A 17,938-nucleotide genomic window follows, 5' to 3' on the forward strand; every position below is an offset into this window, starting at 1 on the left:
GAGTCATAATGCTCAAGAAATTCTTGAACATGAACCATGTATGAGCTCTCCTCCTAAGATGATTGAATATGAGATATGATAAATGGACCAAGTAAGAAGCATGCATGTGCTTTTGCAAAATACCATGCCTATGCAAAGGACTACACCATGTATGTAGAGTCATAGTATTTAAGAAATGTTATAATGTAAACCACAAATGATATCTTCTCCTTGAATGATTGAAAATGAAATATGACAAATTGATCAAGAAAGAAGTGCACACTAATTTTTGCAAACAAAATGTCATGCATGTAGAGTCAAGTGAACCACTTTTGAGCTTTTCTCCTAAAATTGTTGAACATGAGATATGATAAATGGACGAAGTTTTTTAATTCACACCATGATAAATTCTCACTATGCTTACATTAATTCCACAAATAGCTTTCTCTCTTCTACCATTATGGTGAACCGTTGTGATGAACTTAGTTTTACGGCAGGACCAATAAATTATCGTATCTCACAAAAAGAGCCCACCTTTTGCACAAGTGATAATGAGGGTGGTTTACAAACTTTGGAAATGTTAGGTGGTGGAAGCAAATTGGAAACGGGCAATAGTGCCAAAAGGTACAATGGGCCACGTACAGTGTGCGAAAAAAGGTATTCACCAGATTGTGAAAAACCTCCATCTCTAAGTATTTTGACATTTTGTAATAATTTGAAGGTATTTATAACTAAAACTCCCCAAAAGCTTACAAATTTTTAAAATAAAAAGTCTAGATCTATTATTTTTATTACATCCGAGATATGTTGGTTATAACACACACACACCCACTATTCGGCAAGTTACAAGGACATCTCCACTATAGCCAGTGTGATTTGAACCCACAACCTTAGAGAACAACTGAATCGTTCTATCCATTGAACTGCTGTCGTGTTGACTAAAGCTTACAATTTTCAGACCTTTGACTCTGAAATTTGCAAATATATTTCAAATTTTACTGGTGCAAAATACACTCTACTTGGGTTTTTTGAGCACTCTAGGAGATGCATATATTACATTGGGGTCGAAAAGGGGGCCTAGTCTGTAGGTAAAGTACGAGCATTGGCAATTTGGCACCATCTCGCGGATCAACTAAAGGAAGCTCCATGGTAGGGCGCACATGTTTTTTTAAAATGCTTTTTGGGTGTGAGTAGTTAATGGAATATCAAAGTAATAAAAAAGTGCATTACTACACACATTTGTTGGAGCCTTGGGATTGTCGTATCAAAGACCACGATCTAATAAAAAAGACCACGTATCAAAGACCATGATCTAATATTAAAGTGCACTACACACATTTAGTTTTTTTGGGTGTGAGTAGTTAATGGAATATATCGAAGACCACGATCTAATATATCGAAGACCACGATCTAATAAACATTTGTTGGAGCCTTGGGATTGTCGTGCTTTCTGGTTGGCGAGATATGCAGATGATCCCAACCCGTCTTTTAAACCCTTGCGATTGAATGCAGCATTCTAATCTAGGCAAATCACGCCTGCGATCGTTCCTCCTGCAGAAGAGAAGTGGCAATTTCTGAACACCAAGCTTGAGTTCTCGCCGGCTTCAAGGCTCGTGGGATCTGCGGATCTAGCTTCTAATGGAGGGCTTGATCTCGCTGGTAAACCGGATTCAGAGAGCTTGCACTGCTCTGGGAGACTATGGAGGCGACAACGCTCTCCCAACTCTGTGGGAAGCTCTGCCCTCAGTTGCTGTGGTGGGAGGCCAGGTATGTTAATTAGAGAACCCTCCGTAGATCTCTGCTGTACTTGATATTAGGGTTTCGTGCAATGTACCATTATTCAAGTAGGCTTGATACAGATTAGGATTTAAGGTTTCCTTCAATGAATCATCATGCTGCTAGCTTGACACAGATTAGGATCTAATGCCAGCGTGTTGCTTAAACGTGTTTTTTAGGTTTTCTAGTTTCATCTAGGGAAGCTTGTTTTGAGAAATTAATAGGTTCTGATTGAGTAGTTTGTTTTGTTTATCTAGAGTTCAGGCAAGTCTTCCGTGCTGGAGAGCGTTGTGGGAAGGGATTTCTTGCCCCGTGGTTCAGGTGATTCCATATATGCACGGTGTATATAACATGTTGAAAGCTTCCTTCATATTTTTCTTTAGCCCAATGGTCCCGTTATAATATAGCTTCTGGAGGCAACCTTCCTGTGTATCTTAATGGAAGCTCATTTCGTGGTTTGTCACATGCAAATCGGTAAAGCAGAAGTTTTTGTATGCAGGTATTGTCACCCGAAGGCCCCTCGTGCTGCAGCTGTACAGAACTGAGAAAGGCCCAGAATATGCAGAGTTCCTGCACCTTCCCAAGAGACGATTCACGGACTTTGGTATGTTTTTCTTTGAGCTTCATGGTGCTGCTCCCTTTTTTGGTCAAAACTAAAATAATAAAGGAAAGGTTGAGAGGCTATCCTAGGACAGATGAAGTAAATAATGCCTGCGGGGCAGCCACTCTCATGAGAACGGCCTTGTCAAGGGGGGTTGTTTTGTTCCTGAGCTGCTGTCAGGGAAGAAAGATACTGCCACTTCCAATATAATGAACCTGCAAATGTCACATAGACTGTGGCAAACCTAAGTAATCAGGCTTGAATGGGAATTGGGATGCTCGGTCTTGACAACTAGTAGTAACCAGGCTTGGATGGGGAAGCGCTGTGACACAGCTCACCTGTGGTACACAGAGGATAGCATGTACAGAAACCGCCGCGAACACAAGCAACCAAACCACACTGACGGGCGCCAACCAACCAGTGCAGCGCCCAAGGAATCGAAGCCGGGCCAGCGAACAAGCAAGGGATTTAAGGCCTTTAACTTAGCCAAGAAGCCCACGCGAGCTCGCGTACTATGGGAGGCTCTTGCAAGGGTCATAAGCAAATGACCCCTTGTTATCCGCCGTGCTTTATTTGCTTGCCCGCCTGGTGATGATTATTTTGATGACGATGGTCTTGGCCTTGTTAAGCGCAGAACCTCATGACATTATCTGAGCAGACTTTGCTGCGCCTCCTATGATGGTAGAGGCCATACTCCAGACTATATGCCTGCTAGACAGATTCAGAGAGATGCCACAGGACAGATTGTCATACAGAGCTTTTGAGGCAGGAGACAGAGGATCATGGTATGCACAGGTCACACATTGGTTCTCACAGCATGGCCTAGACATGGATCATCTACCACCATTCCAGTATGACAGGGATGCACCACATATCCGTCTCTCTCATAGTGAGAGGAACAGAGGACCTATAGGCTATGGTAGCTCTATACACGAGAGACATGGATATTGCCTACAGAGCCTCTTCCACCGAAGATGCTATACTACAAAGATCACTTCATGAGTATCACTGATGATGGATTTATAGAGAGGCCTAGATACATGGAGGGCTTTTTACCACACGGCTCCCGAGTAGCTATTGGTTAGCTTAGAGTCTCATCACATCGATTGGAGATCGAGACTGGCAGAGCAGCACAGATCCCCCGAGAGGAGAGGGTATGCAGATTGTGCAGAGAGGAGGTGGAGAGTGAGGAGCATTATGTATGTAGATGCAGAGCATATACAGCCATCAGAGAGAGATATCCCATTTTATTCAGAGAGCCACATTCCCTACGCCAGATCTTTGAGGCAGCAGACCAGCGCATACTGGGGAGATTCATTCTAGACATACAACGTCACAGAGAGACATCATTACAGGCTCAGACAGCTCCAGAGGGGGGACGACAGACACAGATTACTACATTTTTTCAAAGATCCACCCCACTCCCAGCCCCTACACAGCAGGGAATTACTCTCCGGAGAGCAGAGACACTCAGAGCCCGCAGGAGTCAGAGGACACCTGGCTTTCGGACACCACGCCTATACGAGAGAGAGATGACAGAGATCAGAGCTCAGTTTCACAGAGAGGGTGCGGAGCGACTGGCTCGCTTCAGAGCAGACCCAGGCATGTTCTTCAGGGAGCTGTGGACACCCCCTTATTGATGTATACCATTCTATACCCCCAGTATGGTACAGGATGGAGCTAGCTAGGTTGCATATCATGATCGTATACTCCATGCGTATAGCTTTGCATTCTCCTAGTAGTAGAGCTCCATCATCTCCCCCACTCATTGTACTTATTGCACACCCAGATTCAGCTTTTTAGTTCAGTACTTTTTCATTTTGTTGGGATGACAGAGGATACCCCACACAGGTACACTGATTTGTCTCATAGGCCGAGTTCGGTCTTTTGGAAGACGTTAATAAAATCTTTCTTTCTTTCTTTCTTTCTTCTCTCTCTCTCTCTCTCTCTCTCTCTCTCTCGTATTTGTGCAACCGACTATAGAGACAAGCTTTTTTATAACGCTTTAAAAAAACAAAGCTTTCTTCTCTCTATTCATTAAAGCCCACGCTTCTTCTTCAATGCATTACAAAACTGACTCCTCCTCTACAGACAATTTTTCTCCCTCCACAAATAGGAGCAAGGCTTTGAATCGCTTAAGCCCCAACTTTAGCTTTCTTAAAAATATAAAAAAAAACCCAAAGCGTTCTCCCAACTCCAAAGCTTTACATGGCTTTAAAAAATTAGACCTTATCCCTTTTCAAGACTAAATCCAAATGATAGTTACAAACAAAACACGATGACATCTGATGAAGAACAGGGAAAAAAAATCACTCGACGGGAGTCTGTTGATATGCCAAAAAACCCGACATCCAACCTGACAACTCCAAACAGAAAAGAGCAAAGCTGATGTAGATGAACATGGGCACACACACATGTTTCCGGCTGAATGTGCATCAAAAACCTGAGCAAAAATTCCCATCACATTTTACCTCCCAAATCAAGGTTTGCAAGAGTTTCTTCCATGATGCCTTCATGTCGATGACGATATATCTTCAACCAATATGCATTGACGTGACAAGAATGAAGAGTGGCGTCCAAATCTTTGAGAAGATAAGAACCATTTGAAAATTTCTTGTGTACTACAATCGTTCCCAACGAATAAGAAAGTTCTTATCTTTGCCATTATCCAAAAGGTCGCCTTATCTCAAGACCAAGTCACCTTGTTCAATAGCCTCTTTCTTTTTGAATTTTTTATAGTTGTCAAATAAGCTCTTTGCATGTGTGGCTCACTTCTCAAATCGTTCCAAACCATGGTCTCGATCATCCTCTAACACATGTAGTTGATGCAGTCATTGTGTCAACGCTTCTTGATCTCCCTATCCATGAGCAAGAGCTACCCGCAAATTAGGCACCTCAAGCTCAACCGGAATAATAGCATCCATATGGTAGACAAGGCGGAAAAGAGTAAACCCCAAAGCCACCTTATGTGTTGTGCGATAAGCCCACAAAGCATGAATAATAGCTTCGTCCCAATGACGAGGCTTGTCCTTAGACAATCTTAGAAATGTCTTCTCAACCAACCATGACATTGTGGATAGTAAGGAGACGAGTATCGATGTTTGATAGAAAGTTTGGCCATCAAAGATCACCTCGAAAACTTGGCCCATTGACTGTGAGAATCTCCAAAGGTGTGCCGAAACGAGAGCATACATGCTCCACAAGAAACTTTACTACTAGCTTGGTAGTAGCATCACGGGTAGCCTTAGTCTCGGCCCGTCATGCCATGTAATCCATAGCCATAAGATTCGAAGCTCCGCTCACCAATTGTCGACGTCCGTAGATTTGATATTCCTTGCAAGTACGACACCACCCATGAACATCATTATGCATAGTAGGCCAATAGTATCCTGAAGTAAGAATCTTTGTGACTGTTGCATCATAAGGATCTTTGTGACCGTTGCATCATGGGCAAAGTGTCCTTCACATACATCTCCATGACATGCTTCCAAAACTCGACGAGCTTCTTAAGCATCGAGAACTCGTCTCAAAACTTGATTGGGACTGACATAGTAAAGCAAATCATCATGAATAGTAAACCATGAAGCCTTCTTGAGAAGCTTCTTCTTCTCATGTGATGGGGTGTTTGGTGGTATAACACTCATCAAAAGATACTCATGCACACCTTTCAAGGACTCCAAACCAATCCCCAATGTGCACAAAGACACCTCAAAGCAAGTCACATGAATAAAATGATACTCTTGCAAGGCACCAAGCAAAGCAAATACTTCATCAGAAAGAACTCATAGACGATCATTGTGTACCTTCCATATACCTTGAACTTGATGTGTCACAAGAAATGAATCACCTTTGATGTTGAGCCGTGTGTTCCCAAGGTCCTTGCACTTCCTTAATGCATGAATTAAGGCATAGTATTCGGTCTCATTGTTGGTATGAGCATCTTTCAAAATAGAGGAGGAAGAAGAGACCTCATGGCCATCACTATCAAGTAGTACCATACCTCCACTATGTTTGTCAAGAGCTCGCCGATAAGTCCCATCAAAATAAAGAACAATGGAGGACTAATGTTACCAAATTTGATTGATTTCGGAACACTCCCAAATCGATTCTGGTGCAGGAGGCTTCAATAGCCGTTTTTTGTTTAAAAATTAAAAACCTCCAGAGTCCAAATTAGGGTTGTTGTAGAAGCTTCAATTTTGAGTGCAGACAGCAATTTTGCAAAAAAAAGCATACTGTTGCAAGTGCCATTTTTTCAATAGAAGCCAAAAAGCAGAAATGTCCCAAAAATCAATGCTTGCATGACTGCTTTTGACGTTGATGTCAGGTGTTGATATGAAGGTGCTACTACAAGAGGACATCGTGGGTGTGGCTACTGACTGGCGTGGCCAGATCTGAGGATGGCCACTTGTTGAGCTGGAGTGCGAGCGTGAGTAGATGGAAAGACTTGGTGCTGAGATGCGAAGCGCTGAGGGCCGGTGCCATTTAGAGCTATTGAGAAGTGGCTGTCAAAGTTTGCAAAAGCAGCACTTGTTGTGGCACGGTGGTGGTTGCTAATGTGGTAGTGGTATCTATGAGCGCTTGGAAGGGCGGGGCCGTCATGATCGCACGTAGGTCGACGACGAGATATGAAAGTGATATCACATGTTGGGATAAGAGAGATGGTAGATGATACAGAGACATAGCGAAGAGAGAGAAAATGAAATGAAATGATATATTAACGTCTCTAAGAGGCCATAGTGGCCTATGAGACCAAAATTGAGAGTACATCTGAAGTTGGTGTCTCATCAAAGAGAACAACTAAATGAGACTAAAAAGTACAATAAACTGATTGTCCTACAGTTATAAGAACAGAACCGTAAGACTCCGAGATGATACCGAGTAGAAAATACTGAAAAATGTATATCAGGTAGATCCATGTATGCTGATCAATTGAAGTGTTGCCCTCTCCTTAGATCAAGTATCTCCGCCATGGGGCTGTCTAGAATGGAGAGGTCGTAGAAGCGAGGTAGGCGCCTCCGATGCCGAGCAATAATGGCTCTGATCTGGCGATGGTGAGGATGCCGTGGTCTGGATCCTAGTGGGCGTGGCTGACGAGCACGACATAAGATAACTGCTCTATCAGTGGTAACTCCTTGGGAGCGTGGTCGGTGCCCTGATGGCCCAATGGGGGAGGTATTAGGAGGTGTGGGCTGGGGGGCTGGTGCTAGTGCTGGTGCCGGTGCCGAAGAAATCTGTCAGGGTCCTCTGTCTAGGTACATCATGGCTCGGCCTCCTGTCTGCCAAGAGGTTCTCTCTGTGTCTCCTGAGCTCAAGTAGAAACAATCCCAGGCATCTCTGATCCTCAAACTCCATGACCCTGCATAACGGCCCAAAACCCTCTCTGAAGAGGCAGTGATATCTCCCTCGGATCTCATAATAGATTGTACATCGGCAAATGTAGTGTTCCTCTGTCTCTACCTCCTGGTAGCATAGCTGACAAATGCGGTCATCCAAGATCTGATACACATCGCCCTGTCTCAATCCGCATCTGGGGTGATGAGGTCCGGATCTGTCGAATGGCACAACATATCCCATGTGATAGGTGTACATCCATTTACGCCGGGCGGGTGATAAAATCATTCGGTGAGAGGTGTAGAAAATGGCTCTTGTAATGAGCCATTTTCGTGCCCAAGGGCTCAAGGGGACTAGTCCATGTCCTCTCTGTGTCCACTCTGATGATATCCATCCTGATCATGCGGTTTTGCTCTGAGCGGGTGAGATCCAAAAATGGACAATCCAGACTGTATTGAAAGGGTGGTAGTGCCTCTATCCGCAAACCATGTAGGTCAAACCATGATCTCATCTGAGCGTACCAACAATGAGTATCTCCATCCTCTGCCAACTGTATGGATGAGGTCAATGCCAATCGGGAGTACCTCTGTTGAGGGAGCTCCCATAGCCACTGTAAAAAGGTAACTGCCTGGAATAGGGCCTCGGTTACTACTGGTGGGGCACCCAGCTTAGCCCGAACAATCTCATGTGGTACTGATGATTTGCTCCGAATCATGTGGACAATCATCATAATCAGTGGTCTCTACATTTGCCGCCATCCCTCATCTGTCCCTCTCTGAGATCTGTGATGTATACTGGGCCCCCAAATTGGAGCTCTCTATAGGAGGGTCGGTGTGACAAGCGTATCAAATAGCCACAATTTGGTGCGTGGCTCCTGAAACTGTATGTGTGCACACTGCCTCTCAAGTGCCCCTAAGGTTGCATGCCCTCGAGCTAATCTAGCTGCTGCTGACTCCTTCAGGGAGAACGCAGTCCTATGAAAGTAACTCCCAAGTAGACATATGACCTGACGTACTCTACCGGCTCCCCTTAGAAAGTGAACTGAGGCTTTGATCTTGTCACCCATGCCTGTGTGGTGTTAAACACCATAACCTTGGTTTTCCCAAGGTTCACTGTCAGATCTCTATACGCACAGAAAGCTTGTAATGCATCCAGGTGTCTCTGTAATCCCTCCGGAGAGTCTGAGATTAGAACAATATCATTAGCATATAACAAGATGGGTATCAACACCCCTGCCAGGCATGCCCCTGGGCCTCCCAATCTGTCTACATAATCAGAGACCGCATCAGTGTATAGTCCAAAGAGGGTGGGCGATAGTGGGCATCCTTGCTTCACCCCTATCGTGCTGGTCACCCTATTAGATAGTCCGCCTGGAGCTCGGACTCTGCTTGTCACAGACTCATACAAAGCATATATCCCCCATTGCATATCCTCGGGTACCTCAATGTCATGCAATCTGTGCATAAGCCTGGCACGTGGTACGGTATCGAAGGCTTTGCGGAAGTCCACAAAGCAACAGTATATCCTTCTCTTCTGTGCCCTGCCCTCTTCAATAAGTGCCCGAAGTGTCAGTATGTGATCCAAGGTAGTAAATCCTCTCCTGAAGCTAGCCTCTCCATGTGCTCGATGACCATGTCTCTTTGCCCATCGGCTCAACTCTGACTCCAATGTAGAGCCATATAATTTGGCCAAGTAATGACCAATCATCGTCTTGTAGTTGCCTGGTACCATGGGGTCCCCACTCTTAAAGAGTGGTACAATGATATGCTTTGTCCAGCTTGTCGGGAAACCCTCAAATGGCACGATTAAACACATGTACGATGAGCGGAGCCAAAGTGTCTCGTGCATATGAGAAATGCTCTCCAACTAGCCCATCATGATCCTGTGCCTTTCCATTCTGTAACCTGTCTATCGCATCTAGCACCATCCACATAGTAAAAAAGGTGCTGCTAGCCGGTCTAGCTCCCAGTGGAGGGGGGGTGGGGGGCTGTCTTGGTGCATCATATAGCTCTCTAGCATAAGTATGCCATGCCTCAGGTGCAGTAATCGGAGTACCAGGCTGTCTCTCCTGAAACATCTTCCATGCCCTCTTGCTGTCCTTCCCCAGGAAGAGTTGGTAGATCTCCTCCTCTAGCTTAGCGAGATAGGCTCGTTTCTTCCTCCGCACAAGGCACCGAAAGATTATCCTGGCGTGTCTATGCGTGTGAGACCCAAAGGCAATCTCACGCTGTAGTTGTGCTCGTGTCTCACGATACTCATCATCATACCAACTGTTCTGTGGGGCAGTGCTGCGGGGGTGGGTGGAAGGGATCATAGTGCAGGGGAACGCATATGAGGCGGATGCATGTAGTACACCTGCCAATCCTCTCGTGATCTCGTCTAGAGGGCTATGCGGGTCTAAAGCGAACAAGCCATCAGATACTGCATCTCGATAAACCCCAGCTGTCTCACGTGTAAACTGATATCTCGGTACCTAGGTAGATGAGTGGCTGGCCCATCTATGGGGGATCTACCTACTAGTGTGAAACTCAGGTATGCATGATCGGCTGCTATGCCAATGGGCCTACTGGAAATCGTGAAACCCCGCACATCTGGTATCAATGAAGGAGATCCCATCAAGTAGTCCACTGTGGGTTCTCGTTGGTTGTTTGGTTTGGTTGACCTACTCTCGATTGGACATATGTTTCGCAATCAGTTTATTGAGTTCTTTCTCATCCAAACCCTGCCATTCAGTAGCATTGGCGGTGTGCTCTCAGAGTTCTTCGGTACTTGCGTGGCACTTTGGACTTTGGCATCTTCTATGGCCAAGGATGCACTCTTGTTGGATGGTCTGGTTCAGATTGGGTTGGAGATCCAGATACTCGGCGTTCGACCACTGGTTGTGTTTTTTCACTCGGGTCTGGAGCCACTTCATGGAACAGTCAAAAGCAGCCTACTGTGGCGCTTTCCTCTACAGAGGCGGAGTATCGTGCAGTTTGTTATGCTACATGTGACGCGATTTGGTTGCGGAGATTATTGGAGGAGCTTGGCTGTCCTCCTACTGGACCAACTCTTCTTTGGTGTGTGTCACCAATTGGCCGACCATTTGGTCCATCTCCAGTTTTTGCGTCTCGTTCACTTGAGGCCAGGCCGGTGTCTCATGTGAAGAGGCCAGTATTTTGCTGACATGGACGGGAGCCAGACTGGTGCCACCCGTGTGTTAGCAGGATGGTGTCGTATGGATGGGAGCCAGACCAGTGCCACCCGTGTATGACCTGGACTGTGTTCAACCCATGGGATTGTCACGCCATGGAAGAGCCAGTATTCGTGCTGTGTTTTGCCTATGGGAGTGTCACACCATAGGGAGACTCGTGCCTGGAACTGTGTCTTACCTATGGGACTGTCACTCCATAGGAAGACCAGGTTTTTATGTTTTATGTCGTGCCAGTTTTGTGCCGACACATATTTTGTACTTGTTCCATGAACGGGAGATATGTCCATGTTACTATTTGCACATGCACACATATTTTGCATGTTTGAAACTGTTTTCACATGACATGTATTTGTGTGTTTGCCTGCTTGACGTGTTACTTACTGAGCGGGGACACCTACCAGTGAGTCGTGAAGTCTGCTCTGTATTCTGACGAGTTTTGGTGCATGTGAACAGGTGGTAAGTATGTTGCACATGTTGTTTTTATTATTTTATTTCTAACCTCTAGTTTTATAAGGTTAAGTGTTCACACACTTAAATGTGGGCACCCACTTGGGGGCCAAGGTGGGGAGCCCCACTTAAGTGAGTGTGGGGGTGGGCATGGTCACCTACCCATACTCCCCACCCACATGCAAGCGTAGAGTAAACTACACCTTAATTTTTATAAAAAAAGACCCTTCCCTTTCAAGCGTGGGCATGAACCGCTTTCAGCCTCTTTCGTAAAAACAAAGACGGCGACCATCTCTTGCGTGAGCTCTCCTGCAGGCGGCTGTCACCTCCACAAGGCTGCACTGCTGCACTGCCTCCTCTCCTGCAGGCGACTGCTTCACCTCCCATACAGGCGTGTGTGTGTGCTCTTTTTCTTCATAGCAGGCTGCGCTTGTTTTTCCTAGGCGGCTGGCTGCTACTCCTTGCAGGCTGCGCTGCCTTCTCTTGCAGGCTGCGCTGCCTTCTCTTGCAGGCAGCTGCGTGTGTTCTCTCCTTTCATCTCCCTTCCTACAGGTGGCTACTCCCCCAGGCGACAGTACATGCAGGCTGCCCATCCTCTACCGGCTGCACCTCTCCAAGCTACGCATGCCCCTACAGGCGGCTGTGGCTGTGCGCTTGTGTTCCAGCCAGTAGAACACTGCCCTCAGGCGACTCTGCTTGAGCTCCTCCACACTGCAGCCAGGCATCTCCTCCCTTGCAAGTGGATGCTTCTTCTCTCACAGCTGTGCCCTTTGTGGTGGTGCTTGTCTTGATGGTTCTCCACGAGGTGACTGTGTCTTCAACAAGGTGTTATATCTTCTAAGGCTACCTCTCTGTTTTCTGCTTTGAAAGAGGTGGTACATCTTCTCCACTGGCGTTCTACAAGGGGACTTCGCATCTCCTGGGTGGCTTCATCATACCACGAGTATTGGTTTTCTATCAGCCATCCACAAGTAAGTGAATTTCATATTTAAGTAAAATATTTTGTGTTTAAATCTGATAAGGGATTCCCGACTCCCTCTACGGCCACACCCGTTCGGTGCCGGGTTGTCCAAGCTTTATTGGAGAACCTCGGTCCAAAGTTGCTGAGATCGGGAGAGCCAGGCGTTAGTACGAGAGCGCCTGTTTGTGCGTGGTCTCGGAACACCAGTGAGGCGCACTCTGCGGAGTCCAGTGAAAGCACAGGACCGTAGAGATTGGACCACACTAGTGGTCGTTCTGCTTCAAGCTTCTACATCGAAATTCGACTTCGAGCCTATTTGTTTGGTACTGTTTTCATATGTACATGGACATCATCTGGTTCTTGGAACCCATGGAGCATTGTATTCATTAAATACTCCCAATAAATATATCATATATTGAGGGGGGGGTCGGCCCGTTCCGGCCCCAGTGCTAGTGTCCATCTTTCCATTTCATTTCATTTCAATTTCAAGTTGTATTAAGTTGTCCATTTCAAATTTGTGGTTTTAAAGTTGTGCTATTAAGCGTGTGGGTGTCCAACGGAGTCTTTCCCACTTGACAAAATCGGTTTCAGTGTCACAATCAGAGTTGCATCGCCATCGCCAAGAACCCTGTGTTTCATGCTCGTACGAAACACATTGAGATACAGTATCGCCATGTTCGTGAACGGGTTCTTGCTGGAGATTTGCGTTTGGAGTACTGTCCTTCAACGGAGAATGTTGCACCAAGCCGGTTTCTCAGGCTTCCTTGGCTCCTCATCTTCGGCTTCTCGGAGTTTGTTCAGTATCTGGTGCTGAGAGGGGGTGTTAGCACAGTCATCCCCAGTTTCTGCCCATGTCTGGTGTCCTTTTGGTCCCTTTTGCATGGCCCTTGATTGTGGGCTGGCCACCCTTATTTTATATATTTTTCTGGGATTTTTCCCAACCTGGATGCCTTTTCCCCAGTCGGCCAGCTTCAAATGTCGAGTCGGCTAGCTTTTGCAGTTCCAGTCGCCCATCTCTCCTCACCTATAAATAGGTGGGCTGGCCTCTCACTTTTTCATCTTGCCTAGTCTATCTTTTGCTCCCTGACTTATGAGACTACTTCTGTCTCTTGCTTGGGACTGTATTGCTTCTGGTGTACCTCTGGTGCGGTCCAGGCGCCCCAAGATGAGAGGCCCATCTCGACACCGGCGGAGACTACAACAGAGGATCAGGATCATACTAGCACGGCATGGGAGACGTCCAGTCAGAGTACTCACCATGGAGGACATTGAGGATATCCGCCATCGATCGATGAGAGACATCTTTGGATAGTGATGTGTATGATGCTTACCTTTGTTGCTGGAGTTTTCCTCCTAGATGTTATCCATTAGGAGTTCCTGGTACCGTACTTTTCCTCATAGTTGTTTCAGTTTCAGTTAGTTGTTTAGTTGTTTTTAGCTTTCCTTACACAGACATTGTATCAGATCCACCAATTGTTGTAACCTTTTTGGTCTCATAGGTCATTTTGGCCTTTTGAAGACGTTAATATATCATTTCATTTCATTTCATCTCTCTCTCTCTCTCTCTCTCTCTCTCTCTCTCTCTCTCTCTCGCACTCTATTCAGCACACTCTAGTGCTTATTTGCTTCCGCTCTGTGCACTCTTTCAAGGAGGAGGAGAGACTATATGCGGAGCTCTATGCAGAGCTCGATGAGATTGATTGACGAGTTTCTCGTACTCGTCGTGGGCGTGCAACAACTCGACCTAGTAGTAGAGGAGTGCAAGTAGGCACTCCCGGCGGATGCACCTTTCGTCTCGGCTTGAGTGGCATAGTGCAAACCTACACACGACGAGGTTCTGGTAGTTCTTCCTCCGATCCTGCAAATGGGGACGCTCCGATTGCCTTGTCACAGGAGTCTAGAGAGCTGAAGTTTGATGACGAGGGCAACGTCCTTAGCGAGGGTGACTTCTGCGAGCGCTCCGATGGGCATTCTTCTGATGGAGATGATCCTAGTGAGAGCTCTGATTTTGATAGTGATCAGTTCTCCACCTAGATTCTAGCCCCAACCCTCTAGCCTCTCCTTTTTGTGCACCACTTTTTGTGCTTACTACGATGGGCCACCTCGCCATGGCTACATGTGCCTAGAGCGCCTCGCATTGTATGACTTAGGCTTTAGCCTACCATCTATGTATGTTTTCAACTTGGTTTTAATGGAATTTTGGTGTTTGTGTCATGTGACAACTTGTCTTCTCTTTGAAATTGAAAATACTAAAGTTTGTAAGTATTTTTTAAAAGACCGTACGATAAGATTTATATATATATATATATCATACCGTATTTTCCCGTACGGTATTGTATCGTACGAACCGCAAGGTATCGTACCTGACAACTATGCAAGGTGAGATAAGCATAGAAAGGCATCCAAGTGGGCAACAATCCAATTGGCCAGCTTTACTGCAGTGCCCAGATGAAGTCAGCAGCATTTACTGAATATATGCCTTGTCCTTTTTTGGCCGACTGCTGGTTGGCCAGGTCATGGGGCTTTATAGGGCCTACAAAAGGCGAAGCCAAGCAATCATTTAGATCATCACACTCCCCAATGGAGTGGGGTCTTAGATTAGGGTTTTGTTTACCTTTTGGGAATGCCTAAGGCCACAGACATTGTACCCTTCTGTACTTATGAATATACAGCCATCTCTCTACCCAGAGCTTCCGCATGTCACACCAATGCCCATTTCTTCATCCAAGAAACCATCTCGGGTGCCTAGATCAAGCTTCGAACGCTTGATCTTTTGTATTGGATAATCCCCCATTCCCAAAGTTTATACATTAATGCATTTAGGTGTCCCGGAATTGAGTAGACCCCTGTACACACTAGAAATGTCCAGGCTGGTGAGACAAGTTGTATTACTCCTTTCTTGTACATAATACAGACATTAGTTTAGGACTTGTGTGTGCTGTGTGTGATTCAGCTGCACTCTTCTTTCTATCTCTGAAAACCCTAGCACATAGGCACGTGTGTTTTACAAGGGCATTGCTGTCAGAATATGCAGCGGAAATGATATCCAAACTTGGGTAGACAAGAGCAAGTAGACTGCAGAAAATAATCAGCACAAGAAACACTGAGAGATGTGTGTAAACTCTTCTCTATACACAAGATCCCGAAGAAACTGAATGAGAAAGTGGAGGAGGATGGGGGGCAATATATACAAGCCCATGAGGGCAGTCGGCCAGCTCTAAAAGAGGCCCACGACTGAATAAATGTCCATGACTGCTGATATTAGCAGTCGGCCAGCATCTGATGCCCCATGCCTGCACAGAACAAGTCGGCTAGCACTCAGACAGCCCACGACTGATACAGATGCAGTCGGCCAGCTTCAGAGTGCTCCTGGCATCACCTGGCAGCCCTCCAGCCACTAGAAAAAAATGGAAAAAATAGGGAAAAAATACGGGGAGTGTGGAAAAATGATATACGGGCGGGCACACCCACAACAGAGGCCCTGGTGTATACAAATAGACAGGAGATGACTTCTAACACCCCCTCTCAACTCCTGGCTGTGTAACCAACCCCAGGGAGCTGGAGTGCCGCCTGAGCGTAGCCTGAGGTAGAGACTTCGTGAAGAGGTCCGCCGCATTGTCCTCCGTCGAACAATAAAGTAGCAAGATGTCACCCGCCAAGATCTTCTCACGAACAAAGTGATACTGTATCTCTATATGCTTGGTCCGGGCATGGAAAACCGGGTTCCGAGCAATAGCTATACAACTCTGGTTATCACACTGGATGACTGTGGGCTCCCTCTGTGGAAACCCCATCTCGCCTAGTAGCCTCCGTAGCCATACAACCTCACAAGCAGCACCACAAGCAGCCCGAAACTCTGTCTCTGTCGAAGAAAGGGCAATAGTTGGCTGCTTCTTGCTGCTCCAAGAAACCGCTCCTGAGCCGAGGGTAAAAGTGTATCCTGAAGTAGATCTCCTCGTGTCTGGATCTCCTCCCCAATCTGAGTCACTCCAACCTTGGGGCTTGACTCCATTCCCTCCTGTGTAAAAGAGTCCTAGATCCTTCGTACTCTGCAGATACCGCAAGATCCGCAATCCTGCGTCCCAATGAGTCTTCAATGGCGTCTGCATAAAAGAGCTCAACAGCCCCACGGAGAAGCTCAAGTCCAATCTGGTGTTCAGCAACCAGATCAATGAACCAACCAACTTCCGGTACTGCGAGGCATCAACTGGCTCACAAGGATCTGTAACGGTTAACTTTGTGTTCGGGTCCATCGGCGAAGTAATAGGCTTGCAGTTCTCCATCCCAAAGGCCTCAAGCAACTCATGAACATACCGTTGCTGAGAGACGAAAAACCCCCTCTGGGTCTGCCAGATCTCCAATCCCAAGAAGAAGTGGAGTAAGCCTAGGTCGGTCATCTCAAACTCCTTTGACAAGGCAGCCTTCGTCACTCCAATGTGCTCCACATGACCGCCGGTGAGAATGAGATCATCCACATAAAGGATGATGAGTGTGACCATGCCGCGTTCCCGAAAGAGATACAGGTTCGGATCTGCAACCGATCTCTGGAATCCAGTCCGAATAAAGAAGGAATCAATCTTCTGATTCCAAGCCCGCGGAGCCTGCTTAAGACCATACAAGGCCTTACGTAACCTGTAAACCATCCCTTCCGATCCTGGAACAATGAAGCCTGGAGGCTGCTCAACGTACACCTCCTCCTGCAGGTCACCATTAAGGAACGCCGATTTTACATCCATCTGGTACACGGGCCACCTCTGAGAAGAAGCAAGGGCAAGAACGGGTCCGAATCGTGGTCATCCGCGCTGTCGGTGCAAAGGTATCCTCGTAGTCGATGCCTGGCCGCTGAGCATAACCCTTAGCCACGAGCCTGGCTTTGTGTTTGTCCACCGACCTATCAGCCGCGTACTTGGTCTTAAAGACCCATTTGACACCAATGACTGACCGCTTCGATGGCCTCGGTACCAACTCCCAAGTGTTGTTCTTCTCGATGGCGTCAAGTTCCACCTGCATGGCTTCCCTCCAAGTATCCTGTGAAAGGGCTTCCTTGACGGAAGTGGGCTCCTTATCCCGCATGATACGAGACATAAGAGCATAGTTCACCTGAAGAAGCTCCGTCGTGTTGCTTTTATCTCGAACTCGATGTGATCTTCGAGGGCCGTCCTCTGTGGTCCACTCGGAGGATAGCTTCGTGACACCTGACTCCCGAAGGGTGTCCATCAACCACCTAGGTACTCGAACAGATCGTGGAGCCTCCTGTGATCGCGGGGGCTCAACTCCAGCTGCGGGCTCAACCTCCTGTGATGACTGAGGTGGATCAACTGGAGTGGTAGACTGGGAATCATCATCAGACTCTGGATCTCCAAGAAGTGGCGGCTCCTCGATAGTGGATGCTGGAACATGCTCGTCAAAGACCACATCCTGGCTGACAACAATCTCGTTCCTCTCTGGATCATACAACCTGTATCCCTTGGAAAGAGAGTTATACCCCACAAATACCAGCTTGCGGGACTTGGAGTCAAGCTTCCCCCTCTGCTTCTTCGGAATATGTACATACGCGTCACTCCCAAAGACACGGAAGTGCGAGACATCGGGTTTCCTGCCAAAATATGCCTCAAATGGAGTCATATGGGGTACAGAAGTCGTCGGAGAG

The 17,938-nt window shown here is 46.7% G+C and overlaps 1 protein-coding gene across 1 annotated transcript in view; it reads left to right on the forward strand.

The window, feature by feature from the left end:
- Nucleotides 1-1,328: 1,328 nt before the first annotated feature.
- Nucleotides 1,329-17,938, forward strand: part of LOC147630903 (phragmoplastin DRP1E-like) — a 73,691-nt gene continuing 57,081 nt past the window's right edge. The window contains exons 1-3 of the mRNA XM_086809280.1: nt 1,329-1,746; nt 2,013-2,076; nt 2,255-2,359. Coding sequence (XP_086665406.1) covers nt 1,618-1,746; nt 2,013-2,076; nt 2,255-2,359 — 298 coding nt within the window. The 5' untranslated portion in view covers nt 1,329-1,617. The remainder of the gene's footprint in view (nt 1,747-2,012; nt 2,077-2,254; nt 2,360-17,938) is intronic.

This window comes from Cibotium barometz, chromosome 15 (assembly GCF_041138505.1).
Source record: "Cibotium barometz isolate CiBa-2024 chromosome 15, ASM4113850v1, whole genome shotgun sequence".
Lineage (NCBI taxonomy): Eukaryota > Viridiplantae > Streptophyta > Polypodiopsida > Cyatheales > Cibotiaceae > Cibotium > Cibotium barometz.